The 26,043-nt window shown below is 26.9% G+C and overlaps 4 protein-coding genes across 11 annotated transcripts; 1 reads left to right on the forward strand and 3 right to left on the reverse strand.

Annotated features, from left to right (window-relative positions):
• Positions 1-26: 26 nt before the first annotated feature.
• LOC122849731 (small integral membrane protein 8) lies at positions 27-672 on the reverse strand. Its single transcript, XM_044148515.1, has 3 exons — positions 555-672; positions 343-475; positions 27-280 (listed from the first exon to the last, which is right to left on the reverse strand). The coding sequence occupies exons 2-3, from the start codon at positions 466-468 to the stop codon at positions 122-124; spliced, it is 285 nt and encodes a 94-aa protein (XP_044004450.1). The 5' UTR covers positions 469-475; positions 555-672; the 3' UTR covers positions 27-121.
• On the forward strand, positions 599-1,858 carry LOC122849729 (bifunctional peptidase and (3S)-lysyl hydroxylase JMJD7). Its single transcript, XM_044148514.1, has 4 exons — positions 599-714; positions 783-1,271; positions 1,357-1,588; positions 1,649-1,858. The coding sequence occupies exons 1-4, from the start codon at positions 654-656 to the stop codon at positions 1,836-1,838; spliced, it is 972 nt and encodes a 323-aa protein (XP_044004449.1). The 5' UTR covers positions 599-653; the 3' UTR covers positions 1,839-1,858.
• Positions 1,859-1,863: 5 nt separating this feature from the next.
• LOC122849728 (gastrula zinc finger protein XlCGF53.1-like) lies at positions 1,864-5,754 on the reverse strand. 2 transcript variants are annotated; one of them, XM_044148512.1, is made up of 4 exons: positions 5,637-5,754; positions 4,100-5,122; positions 3,168-4,031; positions 1,864-2,857 (listed from the first exon to the last, which is right to left on the reverse strand). In XM_044148512.1, the coding sequence occupies exons 2-4, from the start codon at positions 5,087-5,089 to the stop codon at positions 2,561-2,563; spliced, it is 2,151 nt and encodes a 716-aa protein (XP_044004447.1). In that variant the 5' UTR covers positions 5,090-5,122; positions 5,637-5,754; the 3' UTR covers positions 1,864-2,560. The 2 variants fall into 2 exon arrangements, with proteins under 2 accessions (XP_044004447.1, XP_044004448.1); XM_044148513.1 differs by having other exon boundaries at positions 2,367-2,857; positions 3,252-4,031.
• Positions 5,755-8,670: 2,916 nt separating this feature from the next.
• Positions 8,671-24,614, reverse strand: LOC122849732. Of its 7 annotated transcripts, none has more exons than XM_044148522.1 (9): positions 24,417-24,614; positions 21,378-21,488; positions 20,685-21,315; positions 20,258-20,415; positions 19,317-19,510; positions 14,557-19,079; positions 14,268-14,342; positions 9,883-13,774; positions 8,671-9,796 (listed from the first exon to the last, which is right to left on the reverse strand). In XM_044148522.1, the coding sequence occupies exons 3-9, from the start codon at positions 20,925-20,927 to the stop codon at positions 9,147-9,149; spliced, it is 9,735 nt and encodes a 3,244-aa protein (XP_044004457.1). In that variant the 5' UTR covers positions 20,928-21,315; positions 21,378-21,488; positions 24,417-24,614; the 3' UTR covers positions 8,671-9,146. The 7 variants fall into 7 exon arrangements, with proteins under 7 accessions (XP_044004457.1, XP_044004456.1, XP_044004452.1 ...); XM_044148521.1 differs by having other exon boundaries at positions 23,571-24,457; XM_044148517.1 differs by having other exon boundaries at positions 14,557-19,510; positions 24,417-24,613.
• Positions 24,615-26,043: the final 1,429 nt, after the last annotated feature.

The raw sequence follows: 26,043 nt of genomic DNA on the forward strand, positions 1-26,043 counted from the left end.
ATATTTTTACTATGACAGTTGTTTTTTTTAATATTACAATATTGTATACATTATTTACAGAAAAAAAAATAGCTACATGTTGATAATGTCTTGATGCTCTAAATAATAGAAATGCTTTATCTTACATTTCCCATTTTGATACTTTTTTTTTATAACTTTGTTTACCATCAGCTTCAATGGCAACATAATGTCCACTGTTTTCATACTTTGATCTCATGTATAAAATATATCCTGAGCATCCAACTATTGAAATAAGACCTAGTCCCATCACCCATAAATTCTAAAATTTAAAATAACAATTAAATAATACAATTTATTATATTTATTATGTTTTAAACTAACCGGTTTAATATACAATTCATAGTTAATTGCTCTAAAAAGTGTTGTACTTTTGAGTGATCGTAAACCATCACCTGGAGCAGGTTCTGCTGGTTTAGCAGTTGTCTGTTTAACTGTTTCATCAGCCATAATTTATCTGTCAATAAATATCACTGTCTCAATCAGTCTCAATATAAAAACATCAAGGCACTCTCAAAACCAGTCCACCAACTCACGTGTTTATTGTTGTTGTTGTTTTTTTATGTTGTTGTTCTTCAATATCCAGGACACTGTTTACCAATCCAATAACATCAACAGCCAAAAATCAAATTACAATGAAAAATATTAATGATAAAATTGATACAGCATGTGAACTTTTATCCAAAGAAGCTGCAGGTATGTTTGAAATAAAAATTAAACTAAAATTTCTAACCTCGAAATTAAATTGATTTAATTTATTACAGAACTCTACTTGCCAAAAAAAATAGCTGAAATTGATGCATCAATTGAATCAATTGATCCCTTTGATTTTTATCGTAATTATGTATCAAAAAATATACCTTTATTAATTAAAAATGGAGTTAAAAATTGGCAAGCTTATGAAAAATGGAATATTAATTATTTTCGTGAAAAATTAAATGATAAAATTGTCACAGTTGCTGTAACACCAAATGGATATGCTGATGCAGTTACACTTGATTTATCATCAGGAAATAAATATTTTACAATGCCTGAAGAAAGATCATTAAAAATGACAGAATTTTTAGATAATTTAGATAATCCAAATGACAATGAAATTTTTTATATTCAACAACAAAATTCAAATTTTCAAAGCTGTTATTATGAGCTATGGAAAGATGTTGATTGTCATCTGAAATGGGCTAATGATGCATTTGGACAAGATCCAGATGCTATTAATTTTTGGATGGGTGATGGAAGAGCAATAACATCCAGCAAGTATTTTTATTTTATTAAATCGAAATTTTAGAAAAAAACAAACAAATTTTAATAAAACTTTGAATTTTATATTTTATCTAGTGCATAAAGATCCATATGAAAATATTTATTGTGTAATATCAGGAGAAAAAGAATTTACATTACATCCACCAACAGATTTACCATGGATTCCATATGAAAAATATCAATCAGCAATTTATAAAAAAGTAAATGACAATTGGAAAATTGATCCAATTGAATCAAATGGTTCAACTGATGATGATGATAAAATACCATGGGTATCAGTGGATCCATTGAAGCCAGATTATCAAAAGTAAATATACACTCATTATATTAATTTAAAAAATAATATTAATTAATTAATTAATTTTAGATATCCAAAATATAAAAATGCAACGACAATCAAAGTCAAAGTTGAAGCTGGTGATGTTCTTTATCTTCCTGCACTCTGGTTCCATCATGTTCAACAATCTCACAGCTGTATTGCAATTAACTACTGGTACGACATGGAATACGATATAAAATATGCATATTTTAAAACTCTAGAAGCTTTAACTCAATAAAACAACAAAAGAAACTTAACAAAAACTATTTTCTTTTTTTTTTTTTTATTAAACCATTTATATTATCCATTATTTATTATCATACTGCACAATTTATATTATCATCATCATCATCAATATTTAAAATCTAATATTCGAATAATATTTTACAACTAAAATACACACAATTTTAATTTTTTATTTTCTTCTTACGTTAATTTATCAAAGAAAAACAAATTTGAATTTTTCGTCATTTCTTTTTTTTTTTATATTTTTTAAAAAATACTGACAAATCCAAATTTAATTATTTATATATATAAAAAAAAGGAGCCTTTATTATCTATATAATATTTATTAGATATTATCTAAAACTAATGAGATTATTTAAATATTGGAATTGAGAATGAAAAAAAAAAATCTGTCAAAATTAAAATAAACATTTTTAGAAAAATGTGTACAAATTATTTTTTAAATTCGAAATGAATAGTATAATTATATTTGTAAATGATTAATATAATAATAATATTTAAAAATGATTTAAATTTGTGCATTTAATGTTTATTTATATGTTTTTTTCTAATAATTATTAATATTATAAATTAAATGCATTAACGCCGATAGGATTTGACATATTTGGATTTTAATAAACGTGCATGTAATTTACGTTTTTTTTGATACGTCGATATTGGTGATGATGAGGATGATGATGATGATGAATCAATCGACGAATCATTAATTAATTTTCAGGCCATTTCATAATCTTCATCATCATCATCTTCAAATTCACTCATTGTTCTAAATGCACGTTTACCATAAACAGGTGCATGTTGAGTTTCATACATTTTACGATTTTCCAAATAACGTTTATAATTACTTTCACGTTTTCTTCTTTGTTCTTCAGCTTGTTGACGCATTCTCTCTGGATTAACATGTGATGTAACCATATGTCTTGTCAATGAACTCATGAATTTATATGTTATTCCACAAACATCACATGATAAAATTTCATCTGGTGTTTCTTTTTTACTATTAGTCTCAACCTGTTGAATCAACAAACAAACAAATTAATTATTTAAATAATTTACAATTACAATTAAATAATAAATAAAAATAAAAAACAAAAAGCAAGTTGATCCATTTGTATTTAAAGAAAAAAAAAAAACTATTTAATTATTTTTTTTCTTTTTGACAAATTAAAAACAACCAGGATTCACAAAAAAATTAATTCTAAAAGGATTTACATTTCTTTTTTTTTTTCAAATAAAAATAATAAAATTGGAATATGGAAAAAAATAAAAAAAAAAAAAAACCTTTTAAAATTAATTATTAAAAATGAATTAAACAACTCACCGGTTGTTTTCCATTTCCCGGCTGTTCATGGACCAACAAATGCCGATGTAGATTATTCAAACGATTAAATTCTCTTCCACAAACCTCACACTTGTGTTTTTTATCTGGATCATGACTTGATCTTTTATGTATAGCTAAATCTTGTGCAGTAATAAATGATTTTGAACATAAATTACAATGAAAATTTTTAGGTTCACCAGCAAGATGTGATTTTTCATGTTTTTCAAGTGTATCTTTATCCATAAATCTACGTGCACAATAAATACATGGTAATGGTTTTGAATTTGGATTATGATCAATCATATGACGACGTAATATTTCTTTTGTTGGAAATAATTTATAACATTCTAAACATGAAAATGGACGATCACCAGTATGCATTTTACGATGTGTTGCTAATGAATTTTGATCTGGAAATTTTTTATCACATAAATCACATGGAAAATTACGTACAGTTATATCTTCTTCACGTGCATGTTTCAATCTTCTATGTTTTAATAAATGTGTATGTGATTTAAATGTTCTATGGCATATTTCACATTTTAAACTATCATTTGTTGGTATTATAACTTGTGTTCTTTTTAATCCATTTTCATCTTCAGATATTATTAATGATATTTCAACTGTATTATTATCATTTTCATTATCTATATCATTACCAATATTATTATCATCTTGTAATACTTGATTATTTTGATTTTCATAATCTTGAATTGCCATTTGTTCATCAGCAGTTGCTTCTTGTTCATCACTACTTGTATGAAATTCATAATTACCATCTTCAGTCATATAAACTAAACGCATTTTACCATTTTCATCTTCAAAATATAAATTATTTTGTTCATCCTGAAGTAAATATACTTGCTGAAATACAAAAAAATACAAAAAATTAAATTTAACATTAGCTTTTATCAAAATAGTATTTATTTTACCTCGGGATTTTCATTTGATTGTTCTTGTTCAAGTTCATCAGTAACAATATTATCAGTTGACTCTTCCCATTGTTGTTGATCTTGTTGTTGTTGATCTTGTTGTTCATCAGTATCAAGTACTTGTTCATCAAAATACTGTTCATTTTCATTGTATGTTTGTGCAACATAATATGTTCTCATATCATCACCCTCATAATAAACTGTTCCCTCAATTGGTACTGTACCATCATCAAGTTTTTCCATTCTAAAATTAGCACCTTCATCATTTTTCTTTTTATTATTTGTACCAAGAACAGTATACACCAAATTATTTTCTGTATTTTTAACAATTTCATGTGGATTTTCATCTTCATATTCATCTTGTTCAACAAGTGTTTGATTTATTTCACCATCAACATTATTATCCATATCATCTTCATCATCATGACGAGGTATTTGCATTTGTTGCTCATATTGAACTGTATTTTTAGATTTTTTAGAACGATATAATTTTGTTGATGAACCATTACTTATTATTTCATTTTTAATTTGTTTAATTGATTGTTGTTGTTGTTGTTCTCCAAGAGGATCATTATTTTCATCCTCTTGCCATTCTTGATAAGTAACAACAGCATCATAACTATTTGCATTATCACCATTTAATTGTTCATCATGTTGTTTAACATCAGTTTCTTGTTCTCCAAGTGAATCCATTGATTCAACCATTGCCTCAATACTTTGTTCATTTCCTTCAGCCAATTCTTCTTTTTCTTCTTCAAGTATTTCAGTAACATACTCTGTTTCACCATCATCCTCAACATATTCACCTTCAGCATATTCTTCACCCTCATCAACTTCAATTTCTTCTTCAATTATTTCAATTTCTTCTTCAATTTCCTCTTCAAATTCTTCAGTTGTATATTTTATTTCTTCTTTTTCTCCATGAACAACACCATCACCACCACCAGCATCTTTTTCCTCCAATATTGCTTGGAGTTCTTCAATCTCCATGATTAATTAATTTAGGTAGGTAATACAAAAATCCTTAAAAAAAAAAACAAAACAAATTTATAGATTTTAATATTAATTATTCTCAAAATAACAACAACAATAACAATCATTAACAATTATTAATAATACATAATTTTTATGTCAAAAATAAAAAAAAGGTTAAAGTACAAACAAGCAGTGAAAACTTGTACATGAAAATTGCCAAAAGGTAGCACGATGAGCGTTAGTCATTAAATACCGTAACAAAACCTCAAAATTACAAACGTGTTTAATAATTAAGATATTAATTAAATCAACAACAATAACATATATATAATCAAAATATTTATACATTTGACAATAATAAAAAATAAAATTGAAAATTTAGATAAAGGCGGTTTAAGCAGTCGGTACGTGTATGCCTTGTATTTATCAACGGACAGCAAAATGGCTACATAAATTGTAATCTCTCCCTCAAAAGCCGTTTGTTAATTTTAGTCACTTTTTTAATTACTAGTAACAAATAAACATAAACAATATTATTGATATAATGTTTGTATTAACATACCTTGTTTGTAATTAACATCAATTATGTGTAAGATGTGAATTGGATTTAATGTAATTGTTAATAATTATTACTCGGTCGATACGCGGCCATTGAGTGACGCCGTTATGAAATTGAGTGAAATGAGCCAATTATTTGTCTTGTTGTTAACAAAAATATCCCTAATATATTCATCAACAATTTTCACCAATCAAGCATCAAGTTTACTAGGTACTTTTTTTGTTATTCAAATTGAACGGCGCGCGCATTTATATCCCGCCATTTTAAAATTCTTGTATTAATTAATTGACAGGATAGCAATGTTTTTGTTGTTGGTAAAACAATAAACAATTAATTCATTGTTGTTGGATTTATACTGTGGTACCTATATTTTTTTTTATTATTATGTTGTTGATTTTGGTGGTTGGAGTTTTTTCAATGTTTGATTTTGTCGCGGCGTCAAGTGGATTTGATTTTGGCGATGGTTTGGCATTAATTGTTGGATTGATAATTGCATTAATTGCATTTTTTGCTTGTATGGGTGCATATGCCAGACGGAGATCTCAATTTGATGCGATTTGATGTAATAGTTTAGGAGGTATGAAAAATATTTTTAAATGGAATTTTTTAAATTATATTTGTATTAATTTTTCTTGGGGTTTTTCGATTTTCAGATTAAATTTCAAGATATAAATTAGAAAAGAATGTTTACCATGATGTTTGTATTGTTGTTAACAAATGTGAATTATATATTTTTATATTGATATAATTATAAAATAAACATTTTTTAAAATTGTTTATATAAAGTATATTTATTGTTTTAATTAAAATATTTGAGGTATTTGGTGATTCTGAAAATTTTTATAGAGATGAGATACATTATTTAATGAATTAATGCCTGATCCAGATAATGAATTATAATAAATGTATAACTTGAGAATTATAAACCTCGTTGCTTATTATAGTTGTCTATTACAAGAATTAATTTTATTTTCAAATTTCACCGGACGAATGTTGAATTTTATTAGAGAAATACAAAATAAGGAAGGCAAACTTTAAAAAACAAAATACCTCTTTGCTTATTATAGTTGCCTAATATAAGAATTAATTTTTTTTTTTTTTAATTTCGCCGGAAGAACTTTGAACTTTATTAGGAAAATAAGATATAGAGAATAATTTTTTCACAGGATCATAGAATGAGCAAATAGGTAGTTTATTTTATTTCTGGTTCACCTCCTGAGTTACCTGCTCTCCTGATATTTTGAAAATAAATTTTATTTCTTTAAAAACAATTAGAAAAAAAATAGTGGCGACATTAATTTTTTAACAGGATCATAGAATGAGCAAAGAGGTATTTTATTTTATTTCTGGTTCACCTCCTGAGTTACCTGCTCTCCTGATATTTTGAAAATAAATTTTATTTTTTTAAAAACAATTAAAAAAAAATAGTGGCGAAATTAATTGTTTCACAGGATCATAGAATGAGCAAGGAGGTATTTTATTTAATTTCTAGCTCACCTCCTGAGTTACCTGCTCTCCTGATATTTCGAAAATAAATTTTATTTCTTTAAAATCAATTAGAAAAAAAATAGTGGCGACATTAATTTTTTCACAGGATCATAGAACAGGCAAAGAGGTATTTTATTTAATTTCTAGCATACCTCCTGTGTTACCTGCTCTCCTGATATTTTGAAAATAAATTTTATTTCTTTAAAAACAATTAGAAAAAAAATAGTGGCGACATTAATTTTTAACAGGATCATAGAACAAGAAAAGAGGTATTTCATGTTATTTCTAGTTCATATAATAGGTATACTTCGAAAAACAAAATACCCCCTTCCTTATTATAGTTGCCTGATACAAGAATTAATTTTTTCTCGAATTTCGCCGAGCAGACTTTGAATTTTATTAGGAAAATATAAAATAAAGAAGGTAAACTTCAAAAAACAAAATACCTCTTTGCTTATTATAGTTGCCTTATACAAGAATTTTTTTTTTCGAATTTCGCCGGACGAATTTCGAATTTTATCAGGGAATAATAAATTAGAAGGGGTAAACTTTGAAAAACAAATAATACCTATCTTTTCTCATTATATTTTCTTCATACAAATACTCTATTTTTAGGATGAAAAACTATCAAATACCTAAAAATTTACCAAACTAAATTCCAGTTATCAATAAATACCATCCAACAAAAATAACATTTAGCCAATTAAAAAAAAAAAATAAAGAACAAATAAATAAAATATCCGTTTATTCAATAATTAATTTAATAATAATTTTTTCTTTTCATCATTCTAAAATTAATCAAGATAAATTAATACATTATATATATTAAATATATTTTCGTTTCATCTAATCCATTTGCAAAAAAAAAAAAGAAAAAAAATAAACAAATCAATTACTAATTCACTGATAATCATCGTTATAAATTGACAATATCAATTCGTAAAAACAAATTAAATATGTTTATAATATAATAATAATAATCAATCGTGTGTCTAGAATTGAATCAATAAAAAAAAAAGAATAATAAACAGTGTTTAAATATATAATATATTTGAATATCATATATGAATGTGTCGATGTTGTGTGTAATTATGAGGGCTTGAAAATATCTAACTAATAACACATGATTGTTTTAATTTAATTCAAGTATTTAAAATTGCTAGAAATACATTAAAGCATAACAATAACTATTATTTAATTGTTCATCCTTTCATTCTTTCATTCACTTAATTTATAAATTATAATTTATTTATCGTATACTGAAATTAAATTTTAAACAAAAATAATCATAATTCATTTGTCATATTTATTTGTTTTTTTTTTATCAACACACACACGCACACACACTTTTTTTTTTATTTTTTATCTATCAAGCGTTCATAAAATTAATTATTATATAATTTATCCTTTCAAACATTCGCGATATTCCATTTGACAGTCTTACATTTATATCATGTTCGAGCTAAATGGTAAATTAATAAAATATTTATTATTTACCATTATGATCGTAAAGACTAGGGTGAGGCCTGCACAATTATTATGAACCATGCCTATTTGTTATTAATTTTAATTTTTATATTCTTTTGCCAAATTTATTTTTTCTCTTTTTATATTTCTCTCTCAATCACTCGTTCGCACAATTCAATTACAATTTTAAATTATTTTTCAGTGCGAACGTTTTAATTTTATTTTTTACTACAACTACCTATTTCTCTTGATTATTTATTTTTATATTATTACTCGTTATCACCAACATAAATGAGTAATATCATTTTAAAACATTTTTTTTTTTTTTTTGTGGCACGTTTAAGGATTCATCAATAATGAATTGTGTGGAAAAAAATATATTTTTTTGTTTATGTTTATATAAAGAGAAGACAGAAGTTTGACAAATTATTATTTTTATTTTTTTAAAATATTTTATAATAAAAAATAGAAAAAAAAGAGAGAAAAAAATAAAAATAAATTTGTAATAATGGAAAAATATATATTATATATTTATTATATAATATTGAGAGAGAAAATTTATTGTTCTATATTTTTATGATTTAATTGTGTTTGTTCATGATGTGGTTCAGCTGGTGGTGTACCATCATGTGAATTACCAAGACGTGGTGTTGCTGGTGTAGCTGGTTGTGATGATTGTGGTGTACCAGAAGTTGGTGCATAAACAATTCTATAACCAGCTGGTAAAAATAAACCACCATGTGGTGAATAACTAAATGCTTGAAAATTAGCAAGTGCACCTGGTTCATGATAATGTATATATCCAGATGTACCAGTACTTGTTATTGGTGTTGTTGTTATACTATTTGAATTACCACAATTTGATGTTGTAACATCTGTTTGTAATATTTGAGGAAATTGACATTGTTGTTGTTGTTGTTGTTGATGTTGTTGTGTTGTTGATCCATTTGTTGAACCAATTATTTGTTCATCAGATGTTTGTGAATAATTTGTAACTTGTTGTGTTGATGGCATGACAATTGGTATGACATAAGCATGTGGAATATTTGTTGTTGTTGTTGATGATGATTGTTGTGGTGTTTGTATTAATTTTTGTGTTGCTAAACGTAATGTTTCTTCTGTATCTGGACAATAACCACGTCTAAATGATGCTTGTGGTGCTGAACTGAACATAAGATAATCCTCCACGCCAAGTGGTCGTGATGGTCCTATTATTTTTATTAAAAATAAATTATCCAATTAATAATCAACACTTAAATTTATAATAAATAATAATAATAATAATAATTTATACCTGTTACAGTTGTCGCCACAGTATGATATAGCAACGGATGATGTTGATGTTGATGTAATGCACTCGCTTGCTGTTGTTGTTGTATCAATAACTGCAATTGATGCTGTTGAAATTTTTCCAATTCATCTCTGTGTCTTCTTTGTAGTGTTTCTAATTCAGACGTTTGTCTTTTAATTAACAATTGATATTCTTCACTTGGTGTTAATGATGATGTTATTCTATCTTCTTTATCTAAATCAATTGCAGTATGTCCAATTGACGTTGTCATAACACTTGATGATGGTGGTGGTAATGAACTTTCACGACTGTGTATTACTTGAATAGTATTTTGTTGTTGTTGGTGTTGCTGTTGCTGCTGTTGATGTTGTTGTTGTACATCATCATTTTGATGATGAATATTATTATTTCTTGGCTCATCAATTGATTGTTGATATGGTATACCCATTTGTTGACAATAAGCTTGTTGTTGTTGATGTACATCAATTGCAGGTGGTCCAGCCACTTTTGATACCATAAAACGTGATATTTTTCTTACTGGTTGTTGTGGTGTTTGTTGCTGTACAGCTCTTTGTTCATCAGAATATTCCATATTAACTGGTGTACTCATACCTGAATTATTATTATTACTAACAACAGACATATTTGTCATTGGAACAATAGGTTGTCCTTGTGGTGTTTGCATTAATGTTTGAGACATAATTTGTTGCATATGATTTATAGCTGATATTGATGGTATCAATGGCAATGATGATGTCATTGATATAGCATCATTACGTTGATGAATTTTATTAAGTTCACGATCTAAATCATGTAACTGTGTACCACCAGTTTTTTGTGTACGTGATTTAACATTATCCTTACTTGGACTCATTGTTTCAACAGCTGTTGTATTTTCAATATTTGTATTATCAACAACAACAACTTGGCTATATTGATTATCTAATAATTGATTATTATCAAATACATTCATAACACTTTGATCAATATGATTTGTTGGAGTTGAATGTATTGTTGTTTGTGGTGAATTAACATTAATATTTTGTATACTTGATGCAACATGAGCTGATATTTTTTGATGATTGTATGTTGTTATATCAGATTGTTGTGGAATTGTTGTATGTTGTTGTTGTTGTTGTTGTTGTGGAATTGTTGTTGTTGTTACAGCCAATGATTCAGATGGATGACTAGTTAATTCAGCAAGTTTTTGTCCAAGTGCAGCAATTGATTGTGGACCAATATCAGCAACTTTATCTAGTGAATTTTGTTGACTTAATTTATGATGTTGATGTTGTGTTTGATGTATTGCTTGATGTTGAGGATAAGATATTGAATCAGTTGTTTCAATAATATTATGTTCTGGTGTTAAATCATTATCTGTTAATAATTGACAATCACTACTTGTACGTCGACTTATTGAATTACAATCAATTGCTGAATCTGTTTCTGTTCTAATATGACTTATTTCTTGTAGTCTTAATTGACAATTTTGATCTTGTACATTTGTAAATTGATTATCAATTTGATTATCTTGAATCAACTGACCAGATTGTTGTTGCTGTTGTTGTTGTTGTTGTAATTGTTGAACATGCTGTATATTTGGTATTTGTTGAACATATTGATTTTGAACTGGCATTATCCATTGTCCTTGTACAATATTTTGAACATTTGTACTATTTTGTATTAATTGTCCTTGAATTTGTCCAGGTTGTCCTTGATTTTGTGTATGCATTAATTGTTGTACTTGTTGATGTTGAACAGCAGAATAATTTTGTTGAACATGAACCGACTGTTGTTGTTGATGCTGTGGTATCTGAGCAACTTGTGGCTGTTGCTGCTGTTGTATTTGTACAACTTGTTGTTGTATTTGAGTGACTTGTGGTGACTGTTGTTGCTGTATTTGGTTAACTTGTGGTTGTTGTTGTTGTATTTGAGTGACTTGAGGTGACTGCTGCTGTTGCTGTTGTATTTGAGCAACTTGTGGCTGTTGTTGTTGTTGAATTTGGGTGACTTGAGGCTGTTGTTGCTGTTGTACAACTTGTTGTTGTTGTTGGACAACTTGTTGTTGCTGTTGGACAATTTGTTGTTGTAGTATCTGGTTCAATTGAGACTGTTGTTGTATTGGAGTGACTTGAGGTTGCTGTTGCTGCTGAGCAACTTGGGCAACTTGTTGTTGTTGTTGAATTTGAGCAACTTGTGGTTGTTGTTGTATTTGATTAACCTGTTGTTGCTGCTGTTGTTGATCAGGTTGATTATTATTTTGAAAATATTGTTCAGAATGATAGGCTGGAAGAGTTGATGATTGATTTGTATTAATAACTGATTGTTCATGTGTTGCAGATGCTCCACCAGTTTGAGATGGTGTTTTATTATTGCCAGTTGTTTTTGGTTGTGATAATATATTTGCCAAATTTTGTGCAAGATCAGGAAGTGTCGATGATACAACTTCAGCTTTAATTTTTGGTACATTATCAGCTGTTGTTGATGGTGATGTTGTTGTTGTTGCTGCTGCTTGTTGCTGAAGCTGTACTGGAAGAGGAAGAGACTGTTGTTGTTGCTGTTGTGTTACATTTGTTTGCATAACAACAACAGTTTCTTGTTTTGTTTGTGTTATTAAACTTGTTGTTGGTGTTTGCATTTGTCCAGCCATTTGTTGCATCTGTACACCCATTTGAACTTGATTAAAATTTTGTGTCTGTTGAGATATTTGTTCAACTTGATTTAAACTTTGTATCTGTTGAGAAACTTGTTGTTGTATTTGTTCAACAGATATTGCCTCAACACTCGGTGTATATTCCGGTGCTTTTGATTCTTGTGATATTTGATTAACTAACGGTGTTTGCATTTGTCCAACTATTTGTTGAATTTTAACTCCCATTTGTACTTGATTAAAATTTTGTACTTGATGAGGAATTTGTTGTTGCTGTTGTTGTTGTTGTATTTGTTCAACTTGATTATTAAAATTTTGTATTGGTTGAGAAATTATTTGTGATATTTGTTGATGTAATTGGACTTGTTCAATTTGATTAAAATTTTGCATTTGTGATATTTGTTGAGGAATTTGTTGTTGTTGTTGTTGTTGCTGTTGTATATGTTCAACTTGATTATTAAAATTTTGCATTTGTTGTGGAATTTGTTCTTGATGAAATGTTTGTATTTGTTGTGGAATCTGTTGTTGTTGTTGATCAGGCTGATTAAAATTTTGTGATTGTTGTGGAATAATTTGATGAATTTGTTGTTGATGTATTTTATCATTTGGAATAATTTCAACAGTCTCTATCTCATTCTGTTTTGGAATATTTTTAGTATCATAAATACCATCATGAGTTCCAACACTAACAACTTCTGGCTCACCAGTAAAGCCTTTATTTTCAACAACTGGACTTACAAAAAATCTTGATATTTTTCTAACTGGTGTTGATTTTTTAATAGCAACTTCAGATGATGAATCAACTGTTAATTCTTTATCTTGTAATTGTGTATTGTCTTGTGTTACAGCTGAATTATCAACAGGTATTTTATCATCATCAACTTGAACGATATCTTGTATTAAAGTTGAAGAATCAGTACCCGATGATTTTGTCATAACATCAGATGAATCATCAAGACTAACATTATGCGAATCAGTTGAATTATCTTCTAAGCCTTGTGTTGCCTCACCAGAATTTTCAGGATGATCAGATGAAATTAATGTCACATCATTATTTTGTGTTGATGTTGATGAACGCCTCGATATTTCCTCAGTAGCACCAGGCTGATCTCCAGTCACACCAGACTGATCAGTAGACAATATATTTTGCTGATTTCTATCAGCTTGAGACAATGATATTTGTGAAATAATATGATCAATTGGCAAAAGTTTTGTCGTCGATGAAGTATTTGATGTTTCGTCTCTCTGAAATTTTTATATTATTTATTAATATTTTAATTAAAAAAAAAAATCAAATTTTATATCAATCTTATCATCAATTATCATTAAAACAACAAATTATATAAATAAATCATAAATTAAAATGAGTAAACAGAAAACGCAAGTTGCTAATTACACTCTTTATTAATGTAATTAATATATTTTGTTTTTTTTTTTATTTAACGTTGATATTAAATCGCCACATGAAACCAAGGAAAAAAAAAAAAATATAATTAAAAAATTACAACAGACCAAAAGATAAGGAGAGGAACAAGTAAGTAAATTATAAAATGAAAATTAAAATTTCAATTTTAAAAAAGGAAATTAAAAAAAAAAACTTGTGAAGAACGAATAAACCAAAAGGAAATTAAAAAAAAATAATACGAAAATCATCAGGATTAAATTGTCTAATCATTGATTAAAACAAAAATAAAATATTTTTTATATTTTTGTGTGTTTGAGGGAGTTTGAAACTCACCGAACGATGCCTACGATGTGTTTTGTAAGCAGATCGATGACTGCTCGATCGAGTCAGCGAGCCGTGTCTCACCTGCTGCGTCCAAATGTGAAATACACACAATAATTTCCCTCAATAATATATCAATAAATTACGAAAAAAAAAGGAAAAAAAAAATTAACAACAATTTCGAACGACATATCAAATCAAATGGATAATATCAAAAATAAAAAAAAATAACCAGCGTTTTCTTATTAAATAAATAAATACTAATTATATTATCTCTATTAAAATAAATATTATTTATTACCTTGGATGCATCGAGACTGTGATCTCTATCTCTCGGTCGACGACTATGAACTGGACTACCACCAGCTGATTGATCAGGTGGACCATGTGCAATTAATGGAAGTGTTCTTGTTGGTTCAAGACGTAATTTTTTAACAATATCATCAATTAATTCAACAAATGTATCACACTGACTTTGTGGCATTAAATTTTTAGCAATTAAATCATTTGCAATATCCAATGGTACAACATCATCACGATCAAATTTAAATGTAACAGTTTTTTGTTTACTTGTATCTAATTGACATTCAACCATCATTGATTGTCCATCACCATTACTAACTGATAATACTGTTAATATAATACCAGATTTTTTTCTTTTTGTTGTTGATCTTTTTGGACGATTTTTTTCTGGTTGTGTTATACTTTCAGAATTTTCAGATGTTGCATCTGTTGATGAAGCTTGACCTACTGATTGTGCATGCTGTTGCTGTTGCTGTTGTACTTGTTGTTGTGGCTGTGACTGTGGCTGTTGTTGTTGTTGTTGCAACTGATGATCAGTTGGTAAATTTAATTGACCACCATCAGACACAATTGAAGCAACATTTTCTATTGTGTCTTGTTTAAATATACCAACATGAGTATTGTCATTTAATTGTTGTATCAATTGTTGTGGATTAACTTGACTATTTGTCGATTGATTTTGTTGATTAATATTTGTCATTGTTATTGGCATTGTTGCTTGGGCATTGTATTGCATTTGCATCATCATTGCAGATTGTTGTTGCTGCATTTGTTGTTGTTGTTGTTGAATTTGCTGTTGAATTTGTTGTTGAGGTTGTTGTTGTTGTTGTTGATTATTTGGCATTACATTAACAACAGCAGTTGGTGCCTGAACATTTTGAATTGTTTGAACATTTTGTACACTTTGCATATTTTGTACACTTTGAACATTTTGAATATTCTGTACATTTTGTACATTTTGTACATTCTGAACACTTTGTACACTTTGTACATTTTGTACATTTTGTACACTCTGTACATTTTGAACATTCTGGACATTCTGGACACTTTGTACATTTTGTACACTTTGTACTTGCATTGGAGATGTATTTTGTATAAAATTTTGTGTTGCTGATACATTTGAATATATTGCTTGTGTATTTGTTTGTGTTGGTTGAGCAGTTTGCATAAGCTCAACATGTCCAGTAGCACCACTTGTATTATTTGGATAAGGATGATATATTTGTAATTGATAAATAGCTCCTTGTTGATAATATTGTTGATGATGCATTTGCATACCAGGTTGATTATTTTGTATTTGTATTGGTTGCATTTGTTGTTGCATTTGTGGTGGTGTTTGAATTTGTGTTTGCGCGTATTGCATATGTGTTTGCCCTTGTTGTTGCTGTCCTTGTCCTTGTATAACTTGCATTTGTTGAGGTATTTGATTTTGTATTTGCATTTGATTTACATGTACATATTGCTGTGGCTGTTGTTGTTGTGATGTTTCTTGTACATTTTGTTGTTGTTGTTGCTGCTGTTGTGGCTGTTGTTGTTGTTGTATTATTTGTGGAAATTGTGGAGGTCCTTGTAGTGTTTGTGGTGTTGAACATTGTGATGAATTTGTTGAGAGTGCTTGTTGATTAACAACTGGCACATGTTGTTGTTGTTGTTGTGGTTGATATTGTTGAGGCTGTTGTTGTTGTTGCTGCTGTTGTTGTTGAGGCTGCTGTTGATATTGTTGTGGTGTTGACATTTGAACTTGTTGTGGTAAACATTGCTGTTGCTGTTGTTGTGGTTGTGGTTGTCCTTGGGCATTATTTTGTTGCTGCTGTTGTTGTTGTTGTTGTTGTGATATTTGCATGTTCATTGATTGATTTTGTAATTGCATATTTATTGTTGATTGTATGTGTGCTTGTTGTTGGGCTTGTAATTGTAATTGTGCTTGTTGTAATAAAATTTGTTGTTGTTGTTGTTGTAATAAATTTTCATTAGCTGTTGTTGATTCAGCAGCTTCACGATCTAAACGTTCTTTTTCATCTTTTAATTTTTTTTCTTCTCTATCTCTTTGTAATCCAGTTATTTGTGATTTTAACATTTTAGCAACAGCTTTAGCATCTTCTTCAAGTATTAAACTTGATTTAGCCATTTCAAGTGCAACTTCATCAGCATTATCAGCTTGTATATCAAAATCAAATTGTATTGCTTCATTTTCTTTATGTTTATTACTACGTTTTTTAGAATCCATAACACGTAAACGAAATTCAACACGTGATAATTCAGGATCAGCAACAGCAGCATCACGTGATATCATTTCTAGCTTTAAACCAACATCTTCAACAAAAAATTCATGATTTAATAAATCTTTGACAAATGGACGTTCAATTTTTTCTAATCTTATACACATTTCAATGATATCACGTACTTCTGGTATTTCAACTTTTTCAAGTGATGCTGGTTTAATACCAGTTGTTACTTTTTTAAATATTTGAGCTGGACTAGCACATTCAGAATATGGATATTCACTTGTTGCCATTTCAAGCATACACATACCAAATGCATAAACATCAACTGATTCATCATAATGTTCTTCATACATTTCTGGTGCCATAAATTCAGGTGTACCAATTACTGATTTAACAAAACTATGATTTTTTAATGTTGCTAAACCTAAATCACCAATTTTAACACAACCACTTGTACCAGTTATAAATATATTATCGCATTTTAAATCACGATGTATTATTGGTGGTGAACGTGAATGTAAAAAACTTAAACCTTTTAATATTTGACGACACCATGATTTAACAAATTTTGTATTTATTCTTTTAAATCTTTTTAAATATGTTTTAAGTGTACCAGATGTCATTAATTCAGTAACAAGTACTATAAATTTTTTACCTTTTGAATTAACTTCCCAATAATCATAAAAACGTACAATATTTGGATGTTGTAAACCTTTTAACATTTCAGCTTCATCACGAAAACGTAAACGTTCATTTTTATTTAATTTTTTATCTTGTAATTCACACCATGCAACTTGTACACCAGTTTGTGTATCAACACCACGATATACTGTTTTAAAACTACCACGACCAAGTTCTTCAGCATATTTAAAATAACGTTCATCTGGTGATGATGCTACAGCTTTTTCACCATCATCATCTTCAACTTTTTGAATTTTTTTTTGTATTATTATATTTTTACCATCATCAATTGGTACTATTTTTTGTTCATCTTCAACAACATCATCTTGAACTCTTGTATTATCATTATTTTCATTATTTATTATTGACATTGCATTATCATCATTTGAATTTTCAATTTTATCTGTATTATCATCTTCATCTTCAACAACTATTGTTGGTGTCGTAATTGTCGTCGTTGTCGTCGTCGTCGTCGTCGATGTTGTTGCTGTTTCTGTCTTACTTTCAGCATCATCATCATCGTCATTATTATCACCATCTTCATCATTAACGATTAGATTTTCATCCAATTGAGATGATACAACATTACCAATTTCCGTTAATGATTCATCATCAAGTGCTTGAGCAGCAACAGTATTACTCATATCACTTGCATTATTATTATCATTATCATCAACTATCGCAACATTATTTTTAATTTCATTATCAATTTTTATATCTTGTTTTTCATTATTATTATCAATTATTATTTCTTCATCAATATCAACTTTTGATGTCATAAATCTTGTACTTTTTAATCTTTCAAATTTATTATTATTATCAATTTTACTACTATTATTACTACTTCCACTTGTACCTTCTCCTCCACCTTCATCATCACCATCATCATCATTATTATTATTATTACTACAACTATTATTATTACTATTATTATTATTTTTATTAATACAATTTATTATTGTTGAATCATTTGATATTTTTCTTTTTGGAATTTGTGAAGTTGTTGATTCAATTATTATTTTTTTATTTCTATAATCATTTATAATTGTATCTGATAAATCTTTTGATATTTTTCTCGTTTTATCAGTATGTTCAATTGATTTTGATGATGATGATGATGACGATGATGATAATGATAACGATGATGCTGATGATAATGACGTGCCAGATATTTTACGTTTATTTTCTCCATCAACAACATTTTTATTAATTGATATTTTTCTAATTTGTGTTGATGATGATGATGATGTAGATGATGTTGGTTTATTTGATACATCATCAATTGTATTATTATCTAATAATATATCTGTTTTTTTTTTATCATCAATTAAAGAATTACGATCTACAGTCTTATCCTCATCATTAATTTTTTTACTATTTTTTAATTTATTTATTGGTGGTGTTGCTGGTGTTGTACAAATGCCTGGTATTTTTGACATTGTTGTCGTTGTTGTTTCAAGTACAGGCATTGTTGTTTCATCAATATCACTAACCAATATATCAGTATTTGTTGTATCAATTGAATTACGTTTTTTTTTCGGTGATGATGTACTAATTGTTGTTGTTGTTCCATTACTATTTATTGTTGTTGTTGTTGATGATAATGATGATGACGCTGAATCATTAAATTGTTCATGAATTTTTTGATTTTTTTTATTACTATACAATGATGATGATGACGATGATGATGATGATAATGAACGATTTGATGCTTTACGATCACTGTTATTATTAACAACACTATTTGGTTGATTTACAATTGATATTTTACGTTGACGTTGACGATGATGATGATTATGATGATGATGATTGTTATTATTATTATTATTAATATTATTAATATTATTATTACTTCTTTGAGTTGTTATAACACTGCTATTATCTTGATTGGCTAAGTGGCCCAAGTTGATTCCACTTTGGTTACCACTCCCAGTATTTCCACCACCGCCACCACCACCACCACTACTTGCCACCAATTTTGGACACAAATTCGACAAACCAACACCACCGGTCCCGCCTGACGAACGTTGTCTACTTGTCTCATACCTGAAAAATATAAAAAATTCAACATTTATTTTTAAATATTCAAACAAAATATTATTGCCAAAAAAAAAAAATGATTTAATTTATTTTTTTAAATAAATTATCTACTACGTTTTACAAACAATGATAATATATATTGAATTATTTTATGTGCTCTAAATAGCTTTATTGCATGATTTCTCTTTTTTTTATTTTAAATATTTTTTTTTTTTTGTTACTTTTAATCACGTAACACATACTCAATATATATCATATCAAAAAAAAACCTTGAAATTAAGTAAACAGATGAAAGTGGCGCCAGGCAAATGACTTATTTATTTAATCATTATCAATATGAAATAATTAAATATATAAAATGAAAATTAAGCAAGATAAATCTATAAATAAAAAAATAAATTATTTCAATGATGATAAAATAGATTAAATTTATTAAAAAAAAAAAAATAGTTAAAGAATTTTCAAGTGAAAATAATAAATAAAAAAAAATGAAATTAAAACAGTTATAAATGTATTTTTTTAATACAGCTGTGTATATTGTCGTCAAGTGGATAACAATCTAGACACAAATGAAAAGATTAATAAATACGTGATGATAATGATAATGATTATAATGGTCATACGTCAATTGTATAATTAGCATAAAAAAATAATGTGATTAAATAGATGATTAAATAAAATAATATATGTTAATGCGTGCAATTAAAATGAAGATATTTAAGCCATGAATTTTTGATACAGACATCATTATACCTGTCCTGTCTGGTGTGGCCAGATGGAAATAGTCCTCTCACTACGTTTCCTATAGCTGCACGTTTTTTAAACTCTTTATCACGTCCTCTGTAACTACCACCAACACCACCAACAACAGTGCTTACAACTTTATGATCTTGACGATGTACACGTTCAGTCTAAATATATAAAAATCATCAAAAAAAATTAGTAACATCATCATTTAATTAACAAAATTAAAAAAAAAAAAAAAAACAGAAATTAATAAACCTACATTTTTAGCAAGCTATTTCATATTTATAAATAATATTAATGACATTTAAATTGTTTAAAAATTATAGATTGTTGTTAAACTGAAATATCAAAAAAAAAAAAAATGAAAAATAATATAGATTTATTTTTTAAACAGGCAGATTAAATTAATAGTAATTATTAAATTTTAAATTACCTTTAAACTGAGAAATTTTATATTGTAATTTGTTGTTGTTGTTGTTGGATTTGTTTGTACTGGACTTAAATCACAACGTAATTTTCTATGTGATTTTTCAACAACTGGTTGATCAACAACAATATTAATTTGACTATTATTTGAATTGTAGCCTCTAGATGATAATAGAATGTCAACTGAATTATTTTTAATATCAGTATTTGTTGGACTCACTGATTTATTATCATTGAAACATCTAGGCATTATATGTTTCCAACTTTTATTATTTTTAAAATATTTATTATTTATTTAGTCTCAAGATTTTACAATTTTCTTTGAGATATATTTTTTTTTTATTTACAATTATTTGTTTCGTCTTCTTATTCTTCTTTTTTATTTATTTACAAACTTGACTAATATTATTTTTTTTTATTTAATTTGACTCGTTTTGTTTATTATTTTTTTATCATATCTTATTCTCATGTTTTTTTTATATGTAATTTTATACATCAATTTAAATATTTTATATCTAAATTAAAATATTTATTTAAATAATCATATAATTTTATATTTTTTGCATTATCCAAAATCCATGAGAACAATTGACAATCGTTATTTATGTCATTTTCACAATCATTTAATTCATTTAAATCTGTAAAATAAAAAATTTAAAATTAATATATTTTCAAAGCAAAATTAAACATTAATACTGACCTTTTATCATTTCTAAATGTAAAAAAAATAATTCACTTGTGCCCAGGTAAAACGAAAAGAAAGAAAAATAAAAAAAAAAAAAAAAGTTTAAATCCTTATCAAGTTGAATATCTGAAACAGAATAAAAAAAAAAAAATCAAAGGTCATTAAAATTAATCATTATTAATATTATTTTTTGTATATTTAATGTTGGATTTTTTGTTGGCCCAGTTAATAGAGCCATTGAACAACAAATGACGTTTAAAAAATTAATGACTATTATGTAAAAAAATAAAAAGAAAAAAAAAATTTATCAAGACCATCAACCTGGCAACAACAACCCCCCCAAATTCTGACAAACGATTATATGATATTTTTTTATCGATTTAAATGTCATTAATATTTAATAACAATTGAACATTAAATGACACTCAAACTGTACATCAATGAAATATAAAACTACAATTTATTTTTTTCTTTATTTTTCAATATAAAAATATGTTGATTATGCTTAACCATATCAAAAAGTATCATGGGCATATTTAATTTTCTAAAAATGTTTATTACTGCGCAAAAAATATAATAAATTATATGCTGTCATCAGTTTGTAATTCCAACTAAAATATAATATAATATTTAAAATTAACTATACTATAAAAAACTGATAATATTATTTTAATTTAACAACAAATTATTTCATGTCAATGCGCAGAAATGTCAGTTATTTTGAGGTCAACACGTGTAACTACGCACAAATTAATTTTACAAATTAAATAACTAAAAGCCATATTTAATTAGTTTAATGAAGTTAAATAAATTAGAAAAATTGTCAACAAGATTTATCATACACAAATTGACAACAAAGTGTATACAATCTTTTTGTGAAATAATAATAAAAAAAAAAACAAACAGTATTATGATAATAATTTATAAAAAAATAAAAATGAAATTGATCGTATTATTGATTCTTTGAAACCTGGAGCATTATCATCATACCACCCACATAATTTTAACGAGAAATAAAATGACGCATGCTCAGATAATTATAAATAAATCAAAACAATTATTAAAAATAAAAAAAAATTATAATAAAACAAAATTTACAATTAAAATAAAAATCAAATTAACAAAAATATCAAAATTAATTTCAAAATTATTATACACTTGTCATTAATCAATTAATAAATAAAAAAAAAAAACCGATTAAGGAAGCTAAAAATTAAGAAAAGATAAATTTGAAAAAAAAAAAAAATTCTATTTGACAGTGCGCAACAAAAAATAATAATAAAAAAAAAAAAAAAAAGAGGTAATAGAGGCGACAGTGAGGCGTCACGGTTGTATAGTTTAAATATATATATGTACAAATTTAACTTACATTGAGTACAATACATATAGAAATTAAATATAAGAAAAAAAGAAGAGATTTAAAAAAAAAAAAATGATAAAGTAACACGGGGGGCACGTGCGTGTAAAAAACCGAGGGCACTACGCACACCGCAAATCAAATAAGCTCGCATATATTTTTTTTTTTTATTTAAACTATTTATTATTATTATATATTATTTTCTATCTCGCCAATTTGCGATATAATGTTGGCAGACACAGACGTCAGTTTGCCACATTGATGTGTTCACCCATACACTCATGGAATAATAATCCCCACCCAAAGTAAATAAATAAAATAGTTTAACAATAAAACAAAATATATTATTAAATAATAATACTATTTTTTTATTATTATTTTTTTGTAAATAATAAAACACATTTTGACATGGAAAAATAAATCAAAGTCATGATGATAATTTTGACGTTTTATCCAAAATACAAACATGTCAATAAAAATAATTAATAATTTTAGCTGATGCCTCAAGTTGATGAACTTGCTCCAATTTTTTTTTTTTTCTTTTTAAATACCACAAACACATATACATGTAAATTTCATATGTATACACACTCACACACATTCACAAAAATAATAACAAAATAAAAGAAAAAAAAAAAAAATTGTTTAGAGAAATACCAAGTTCTGTCATTAACCGGGAACTTGAATATTTTTTAATAAACACAAATAAATAAACCACACATTGATAAATAAACTGATTATTATTATAAAAAAATTTTTGATATTGACAGTTATCTGTTTTCCTGTTTGTCATAAGCTAACAACTAAAAAAATAACAACTTAAATTCAATATAAATATATATAAAAATTACCTGACAACAATGTTGTGTATTATAATCAACACAAAATATCCAAATTTCAATAAACCAAAATATCCATTAATAATAAAAAAAAAAAAAAAAAAAAAAAAACCTCAACTTGTATTGTTTTTTCTATTTAGAAAAACAAAATAAATAAATTTAAAAAAAAAAAAAAAACTACACTAGTCAATAGGACATGTACAAAACTCGTGTCTATGTATTAAATTTGTTAATATATGTATATAAATAAATACACTAATATACATATAATAATAATAAATATATATATTTAAAAGATGAAGACTAATAAAAACGACAACTCTTTCGCGTGCACGACACCACACTAACACCGAAAACGAAGCAACAATTCCCCCTCTACATAATCATCATTTTCTCGTCATTAATCCTCTCTTTCTCTTCACACCCCTTATCCTTGATATATTTCAATGTTCTCTCTTACACTGTATATTTTAGCTTTCCTCCCGCCCGCCCCATATTACCCCTTAAACGGCCCCTTTGACGGTCACCAGCAGCAGCACCAGCAGCACTAGCGGCAGCAGCAAAAATCATGCTTCATTTTTACCCCTACCATTTCGCTTTTTTTTTATAAATATATATTTCTTTTCCCGGTTTTATTTTATTTTTTTTTATTTTACACTTGGTATGCGTGCATGTATATATTTATTGAATTTGTATGTATATTATTGAAGAACCCCGGCGCCAATATATATACAATTTTTCCCCTTCACCCCCCGGCCGCTTTTGGTGCCTTTTAACTTCCCCTCAGCGACATTCTTGACTACTCGTCTCTTATTCTTTATTTATTTATTTTTTTTTTTTTCATAATTATTTACTCACATTTTTATAATACAGTTTTAAAACGACATTTTAATACACAAATTTTATTGTTTATTATTTTAAAATAATTATAAACTTTGGTTATTTGTTGATGATAATTATTTTATTTATATTGTTTTTTTTTTTTTTTATTTTTTTTGTTGGTCTTTCTCTCGACTGGGTGGATGAGACACACGTCGTGACATCAAACACGTCGCCAGTCGAGACCAGTCGAGACAAGAAGTTTCCATTTGGATAATTTTTTTTTTATATTTATATTGCGCCATCTTGCGGTGCTATGTATTATTTTTGCGGGGGTTGTTGTGTGTTGATGAAGGGGAAGGTTGATTCGCGGGGTGTATGAGAGAGAAAACACCGACAAAAAGTGGGCGGGGAGGGAGAGAAAATTTGCAAGGTCTTTGGCGATTTTTTTTTTTTTTATTTTATTATTATCATAATATAGATTTTTCATATTATTGTTATTATGATTGTTAATGTATTGTAATAAAATAAAGTTTATTTTAAAAAAGCTAAAAAATAAATTATATTATTGAATTTGATTATTTTAAATAAACTTATGCAATTTTTTTTTTAATGATTTATTTATTTTTTTTTTTTATAAAAAAAAAATTTGTAATTTTTCTTTTGTAATTATTTTTATTGGCTCATTCTGATGTTGCAAGTCAGTGATTGGTTGAAATTTTTTGAACAAGCCAATAATAAAATTGGCGCTAAAATTTCAAGGATTATTCAATTGTATTTTTAAAAGGAACAAAGTCGAAGCGTGTTAAACATTTTTTCCTAAATTATCCTGATCCTTATTTCCACCCCCAACACATGAAATTTATGAAAAACTTTTGAAGGGATTATACATAAGTATAAATATAAATTTTTTTTTTTTTATCCTGTTGTCATCCCACTGACTTTCCTTGGATTTTTCCTCGCTGTCTCTCCCCTTCTTTCACTCGCTTATTATCTTGGTAGATGAGTAAATGAGACATGTACATATAAAACTTTCTTGCACACATATACACACATAATTTTTTGATAATAAAAATTTATTTGTGTGTGAGTACACTTGTAGGTGCCATGGTAACAGAAATGAACAGAATGGAATAAAATGGAACACAAGTAAAGGAGATCCCGTGTCCGGTTAAGCCAACAACGTAAAGACTGGAATAGAAATCCCCTTTGGCATGACCAAAAAAAAAAAAAAACATTATAAAAATATTCGAGGACTATGTACACATACATAGATATTTATTCTTGTCATGCAATATTCGCTTTCTTTATTCATTATATCCATTTTATCCATTTTTGTGTGTGTGCTTGCTATTTTTTTATTTTATTAATTTTTTTTTTTCCATTGCCAACTATGTACACACAGTTGTTGGTTGATTTTTTTTTTTGTTAAAATTGCGATTATTTGAGTCATATTCTTATCGGATTTCTGAGAAGCTATCCAGTTCTATTTCGATATTTAATTTTTTTTAAATATCATTAGTAATATTGTTCTATTAATAGATATGATTTATTTTTTATCTCATTTGGAGGGGATGATGGTTATGGAATTTGATACTTGATAATAATGTCACCGAGAATATTATTTTCAAGGAATTTTATTTTTTTATTTTTATCATTGAAAATT

The sequence above is a fragment of the Aphidius gifuensis genome, linkage group LG2 (assembly GCF_014905175.1).
Source record: "Aphidius gifuensis isolate YNYX2018 linkage group LG2, ASM1490517v1, whole genome shotgun sequence".
Lineage (NCBI taxonomy): Eukaryota > Metazoa > Arthropoda > Insecta > Hymenoptera > Braconidae > Aphidius > Aphidius gifuensis.

What these genes read in the sequence shown, in the direction of transcription:
- LOC122849731 (XM_044148515.1), bottom strand. Translation starts at nt 468, where the DNA reads ATGGCTGATGAAACAGTTAAACAGACAACTGCTAAACCAGCAGAACCT. An exon ending in ATGAATTGTATATTAAACCG is followed by an intron (nt 281 to 342) that starts GTTAGTTTAAAA and finishes TTTAAATTTTAG; the next exon opens with AATTTATGGGTGATGGGACT.
- LOC122849729 (XM_044148514.1), top strand. Translation starts at nt 654, where the DNA reads ATGAAAAATATTAATGATAAAATTGATACAGCATGTGAACTTTTATCC. An exon ending in TTTATCCAAAGAAGCTGCAG is followed by an intron (nt 715 to 782) that starts GTATGTTTGAAA and finishes AATTTATTACAG; the next exon opens with AACTCTACTTGCCAAAAAAA. An exon ending in TTGAAGCCAGATTATCAAAA is followed by an intron (nt 1,589 to 1,648) that starts GTAAATATACAC and finishes AATTAATTTTAG; the next exon opens with ATATCCAAAATATAAAAATG.
- LOC122849728 (XM_044148512.1), bottom strand. Translation starts at nt 5,089, where the DNA reads ATGGAGATTGAAGAACTCCAAGCAATATTGGAGGAAAAAGATGCTGGT. An exon ending in AATCAAATGAAAATCCCGAG is followed by an intron (nt 4,032 to 4,099) that starts GTAAAATAAATA and finishes TTTGTATTTCAG; the next exon opens with CAAGTATATTTACTTCAGGA. An exon ending in CGGGAAATGGAAAACAACCG is followed by an intron (nt 2,858 to 3,167) that starts GTGAGTTGTTTA and finishes TTGATTCAACAG; the next exon opens with GTTGAGACTAATAGTAAAAA.
- LOC122849732 (XM_044148517.1), bottom strand. Translation starts at nt 20,927, where the DNA reads ATGCCTAGATGTTTCAATGATAATAAATCAGTGAGTCCAACAAATACT. An exon ending in GGCCACACCAGACAGGACAG is followed by an intron (nt 19,511 to 20,257) that starts GTATAATGATGT and finishes TATATTTTTCAG; the next exon opens with GTATGAGACAAGTAGACAAC. An exon ending in TGTGGCGACAACTGTAACAG is followed by an intron (nt 9,797 to 9,882) that starts GTATAAATTATT and finishes TAAAAATAATAG; the next exon opens with GACCATCACGACCACTTGGC.